At 48.6% G+C, this 6,000-nt stretch overlaps 1 protein-coding gene across 2 annotated transcripts in view; it reads right to left on the reverse strand.

Annotated features, from left to right (window-relative positions):
* Positions 1-5,717, reverse strand: part of ALKAL1 (ALK and LTK ligand 1) — a 28,356-nt gene extending 22,639 nt beyond the window's left edge. For both annotated transcript variants that reach the window (XM_025395006.1, XM_025395007.1), the window contains exon 1: positions 5,277-5,717. In XM_025395006.1, the coding sequence (XP_025250791.1) occupies positions 5,277-5,466 (190 nt within the window). In that variant the 5' untranslated portion in view covers positions 5,467-5,717. The remainder of the gene's footprint in view (positions 1-5,276) is intronic.
* Between the last annotated feature and the right edge of the window lie 283 nt (positions 5,718-6,000).

Consider the following 6,000-nt stretch of genomic DNA (forward strand, 5'->3'; position numbering starts at 1 on the left):
GGCAATGAAATTCTTTATACAGCAAGAGTTTTGCAGTGTATTTCAAAATACTTTATTGTGAATGTTTTTGAAATGTGTAATTACTACCTGATTATCATATGTTAAAGATTTTACCAAAGTAATGTAAAATATTGGATTACATAGTAAAATAGAATAAGCACTCATAAGAAATATTTTTCCTAAGAATGGAATATATGTGGGTTTAGAAGACTGGATAGATAAAGCTCTCAACAGGAATGATACAGTAATACAAATGAACCAAAATTTAATTCATCAACAAACGAGATAAGCAAGTTTATTGCTCATTGTCCACATAACCTAACCTATGTGTTACATTTCCTTTTTTTCTTGTGAAGTATCTTTTATTTTTGTTATATCTATAAAGAATTCTTTAAGGTGTGGCTATTTTAACATTTCATCAATTAATACAGTAGTAATGAGAAATTCTTTAATGTAGTAATTAATTTTTATTCTTTTGACTTAAAGTTCAGAGTATGACCCCTGCCCTACTTTGTTTTTAAATCTATTAGAGACTTTGTTTTCAAATCTGTTAGAAATCACAAAAGATAGTTATAAGAAAAAGTTACACAAACAGATAGTATTCCAAACCCAACGTGTAACTTGTTGTTTTTCCTTTCTTAGCATCAGGCATATCTGCTGGCGATAGAAAATCTCCTATAAACAAATATAACCAAGCTCTGAAGCAATCATGATGATATCTATCTTTTCAGGTTCACCATGGCTGATGCCCAGGTGGTGCTTGGAGAGAGTAAGAAGCTGCCTGCCTGCAGCTCCTAGGCCAGGAGCCTGGTCAGGTGCTCCACATATCTCCCCTGTTGTTACATCTTCACGAGAAGCCTCATAATGGGGTCTTCCCTGTGGCGCAGACAAGGCACCTGGAACTCAGAGATCCACTCCTTCCCAATTCCACAGCAAGCCTGGAACCAGTGCTTTCTGTCTCATGGAAATGATCAATAGCCAATCTGATACTGTCGATAAACTTTTTACAAATCTATCAGCCAGAAATAATCACCTTTTGGGGTTTCAATTTTTTGGTGTTTTTGTTTTCCGGTTTTCTCACATGTAACCATTGCATAATAAAGATAAGACTTTTTTTAACAGTTGGCTTATATAATTTGCCTTATGTTTACAGAGAAAACAGAGCCTACCAAGTGTGAGTAGACACATACATAAGATGAATAGTAATTACGGATTCTGTAGAAGTTAAGCAAAGTTGAAGACTCATATATTCAGATTGTAAAATATTAACAGAAGTATAAAATGTTGGCCGTGGTGGTAGCTCACGCCTGTAATTCTAGCACTCTGGAAGGCCAAGGACTGCAGATCATTTGAGGTCAGGAGTTTGAGACCAGCCTGTGCAATGTAGCAAAACCCATCTCTACTAAAAACACACAAAAAATTACTGGGTGTGGTGGCATGTGCCTGTAGTCCCAGCTACTTGTGAGGCTAAGGTGGGAGGTTGAGGCTGTAGTGAGCTGAGATCGAACCATTTCACTCCAGCCTGGGCAACCAGAGTGAGACCGTCTCAAAAAAAAAAAAAAAAAAAAAGAAGAAGAAGAAGAAGTATAAAATGTTCATAATGGGGCCTGATGCAGTGGCTCACTCCTATAATCCCAGCACTTTGGGAGGCCGAGGCAGGTGGATCACTTGAGGTCAGGAGTTCAAGACAAGCCTGGCCAACATGGCAAAACTCTGTCTCTACTGTGTATATATATATAATGTATATATCTGCCTTTCTTTCCAAGGAAGCCAGGACTTTCTTGGAACATCAAGAGAAGCCACAGCAGATTTATGACCGGGAAGAGACCAGCCCCATGCTACTTATGAAGCACGTTCATTTGCTATTGTTCAGCATAACCTCATCAAAACTCCTTCACATGCTCTCCTTAAGCTCCACGTCAGCGAGGTTTTATATTAAAACAGCAACAGCAACCACAACAACACAAATCTGACCCCAGAAAGCCTGTAGAAATAAGGTAAACATGAAATACCTTGAAAAGGCAGAGGTAGCAAAGGAAACGTCATAGACATCAATACTTGCTAACAGTCCCCTTACACTGCTACCTCTCACACCTCAAGCCAATTTTCTTTCTGTCAAAAACTCTGAACCTCCTCTCTACTCCCACCACGGCCCTGTTCTCAGCCTTCTGACTCTGTTTTTCTTTCAGTGGATGAGTGTTCTGATGTTTCTTTCCTTTGGCAGAGTTTGAGGTTTGGTCCCTTGTTTGTGCCATTCTGCTGGTGTCGCAGTGACCAAAGACAAAGGGAGGAGGGAAACAGGAATGAGAGAGCAGGAGTGAAGGTTACTGGGAATTCTTATCCCAATAGGACACACTGTCAGGGGCACTAATAGAATTGGAGATGATGTACAAGGTCACCATAAAGCTCTCAAGAGGGTCTGAACTAGAGTGGTGGGAAGGACACTAAAAACGAAGACTCAGATTCGAGAGACATCGGAGGCAGGAATTACGAACTGAATTGTGCTCCTCAAGCACAATTGTCAACAATGTTGCCCATCACAGGGACCACAGCTGTGTGTTAAATGGCTAAATGACAGGACGGATACATGCATGAACAAGTGGCCTGTGAGAAGGAAGGAGGACCAAGGACGGTGAATCAGGAGTGTTCCTGGGAACCTAACACATCTCCTCCAGTCCCCCACTCTCCACAATCCTCATGGCATGCTGTCTGGCCCCTCCTGCCTCAAGGTTTCCTAGTTACTACTCCCTCTCCCTGGAAATGATCCCCCCACCTCCAGCTCACATCTGCATTTAGGGAAGTTGCCAGGCCTACAGAAAAAGGCAGACAGTGCAACTGCAGGAGCAGCAAAGATTTCTGAACCTAGAACAGGTACATTGGGTCTGGGCGATGGTGCTTATTACGTCACTACAGAAATATGGAGCCATCATTCCAGGCACATCTGACAGGGATGAGAGTCCTTGACCTCCCAGACCTGCGAGACATTTTCCTCCTGAATGAACGATAACCCCTGCCACCTGCTGAGTGTGCCCCTTGAGAACATCCAGATAGGCCCTTGCCCTCTATATTCTCATGTCCTTGTTTGTCCCTGATCCATGTGCAAGTACTCCATTCACAGACTCAGATACGGATGTTATGAGCCACCCTTTTCTCCCCTTGTGAATGTAGTATAGCAATCAAAAATTTAGACAACTACAGTCACAGAAAGCAATGTCTTTGAGGGTGCCCACAGGGCACTTTCTGTCTGACTATATTGTTGTTTAAAACTTCAGATGGTTGCCACTTTTAACTTTTAATAAAATATTTTTGGCCAGGCACAGTGGTTCACGCCTGTAATCCCAGCACTTTGGGAGACCGAGGTGGGCAGATCACCTGAGGTCAGGAGTTTGAGACCAGCCTAGCTCAACATCGTGAAATCCCTTCTCTACTAAAACTTAAAAAAAATAAAAATAAAAATTAGCCGGGCGTGGTGGTGCACCTATAATACTTGGGAGGCTGAGGCAGGAGAATGGCTTGAACCCGGGAGGCAGAGGTTGCAGTGAGCCCAGATCACGGCACTGCACTCCAGCCTGGGTGACAAGAGCGAAACTCCATCTCAAAATAAATAAATAAATAAATAAATAAATAAATAAATAAATAAATAAATAAAATATTGTTTTATCCCTTGTAACTCACTTCAGTAAGTCTTCACTGTCTGAATCAAAGAGAAAAGATCTGTTGAATGAAACAGGTCTGAATGAATGTGTGCCCTCGACCTTTCTGTACTTTGAGAGCCTTTCTCCCAGATCTTTCACATTCCAAAGTCACATTTTTTTCTCTGAGATAAATATTTCAGGCTAACAATAATTTTAAGTCAAAATGCATGATCCGTGTGCACCATTGCTGCATGGCCGCGGGGCGGACACTGACCCTGCGCCTTCCCCCTCCTGAGGGCTCCCCAGTGGCGGGCTGGACTGAGAGGCTCTGCCCGGGTTGTCCACACACCAGCTGGGCAGCCCACCTCAGCTTCCCACCTTCTCCATCCCCTCCCCGGGGCAGGACACCCTGCTCATTCAGTGCAGGTGTGCACCAGCCCCTCCCTCCACACCCAAGTGTGCAGGAGAGCACAGACACTGCTGTCTGCTCCTCTGGGTGGCCTCCGCCCTCTGCATGGTGACAGACAGGAACTCGAAGAAAGTTTGTGGAGTGAATAAGTATATATTTGTATCATAACTACTGTGAAAAAAAATGATACTAAGAAGCCGTTGTTTGCTTTCTTAGCCATGAAGCCTGAGGAGAAGGGATCAGGAGCTGTGCTCCCATGGCCAGCCACTGGCTGCGGGGCATCCCCAGGCCACCCTAGGCCCTCTCCTCTTCCCGAGCCTGATGGAGGCCACCAAATGTCCCTGCAGAGGGGCCCTTCTGTCCCAGTCTCGCCGGCAGCTTCACCTTGCTTTACTGTTGCTGGGTGTGAACAGAAACGTGTCAGGAGCTTCTCGCTTCTGTCCCCATCTTCCTTCCCTGCGTGTCCTGCCCTCCTCCCTTCAGCGCTGCCCCAAATGCCCGGCCGCCCCCTCGGACCTCCTTTTCCAAGGCCTTTTCCGTTTTCCCTGCATTCACAAGACCTCTTCTCTGCCTGTGGGTGTCTCATGACCCTCTAGAGCGTGACTTTTTCCTCTCTCATTCCTTCCACTCCCCTTGGGCACCTAAGTAGCAGGAACCCGACTTGTCCAAAGTTGATTTGGGAGCAGCCGGCTGCGTCTTGGGCCCTTCTAAAATGATCTAGGAAAGGTTTCAGTAACATAAGCTGCCGCCTGCTGAAATGGGCGCATCCTCAGCCACTCGCTGCGGCCAGCGTGAAGGGGAAGGGAACTGGGCATTCCTGGCACCGTCAGGTGTCTACGGACAGCAATCTTAGTTAATTCTCAAAACCCCGGAAAACCCAGAAATGAGGCGCTGACAGGGACCTAACCTGTCCACCACGCCTAGGCCGGTGGGACTGAAACCCATGTCTTTGGGCTGCTTTACCAGTTTATTTCTAAAAAGGCCTCCCACACCTGGGAGGGGACATAGAAGGCTGGTCCCATTGCCAGCCGGATTTCTTTACTTAACTCTCAACCGTGGTAAATCTAATACGCTTACGACTTCTTTCTGAGAGCTGGAAATCTACAGAGATGCTCTGTTCTCTGCTGTAATAATCTCAAGCTTCCCAAAGCGAGTGCCTCACCCAGCTCCTAGGGGAATCCACGGAGCCCCAGGTGCAGGGCAAAGGATGGGGCGGGACGGGGACATCCTACCTGCGCTCCGGGAGCCGCTGGGAGTCCGGCCGGCCACGGCCGCGGGGAGGAAAAGTAACGGCTTGGGCTCCTCATTCGTGACGTGCGCTCCCCTGCGCCCCCGCGGCCTCCCGTGGGCTCCGGGCGGGGACAAAGCCAGCGCCAGCAGGAGGAGTGCGGGCAGCGGGGCACCGAGCTTGAAGGGCCACATGTTCGCAAGCGGGCAGAAGAGAGTGGGAGGCTCTTGGAGGATCCTGACGCAGTTCCGGAGGGTGCGCAGCCCAAGAGATGGCCCCCTGGACCAGAGCGCGGCTACGCGGCCGGCCGCAGTCCTCACCGCGCGCCTGCCCTTGTTTGCGTCCCGGGGGTCGGCTGGAGCTGCACTGGGACTCGGCCCCCAGAGTGCCGAAGCCTAAGCGCTGCGAGGCGCGGGGCGGGAACGGGAGGCGGTGCCTGGGGCCACCGGGTCGTCCCCCAGGATGAGGGCGTGTCCCAGCGCGGGGGACCCTCGGAAGTCCGCGCAGCCTGCCCTGACGGACACCAATCTCGGACTCAGGGGGTCTCAGGGCTCCCTACGCAACGCCTGCCTTGGACCCGGACCCTAGGCTTGCTCTCTGGTCGGCATCCCTGGGAGGACCCAGTAAGGTACCCGCCGCGTCGCCCCGGCGGTTCTCCCTGGGCTCTGTCTCCCGCCACCCCCACCCCGCAAGCCTCGGCGTCCGTCACGGATTCCCCTAGTTGGCGG

Source organism: Theropithecus gelada, chromosome 8 (assembly GCF_003255815.1).
Source record: "Theropithecus gelada isolate Dixy chromosome 8, Tgel_1.0, whole genome shotgun sequence".
NCBI classification, from domain to species: Eukaryota; Metazoa; Chordata; class Mammalia; order Primates; family Cercopithecidae; genus Theropithecus; species Theropithecus gelada.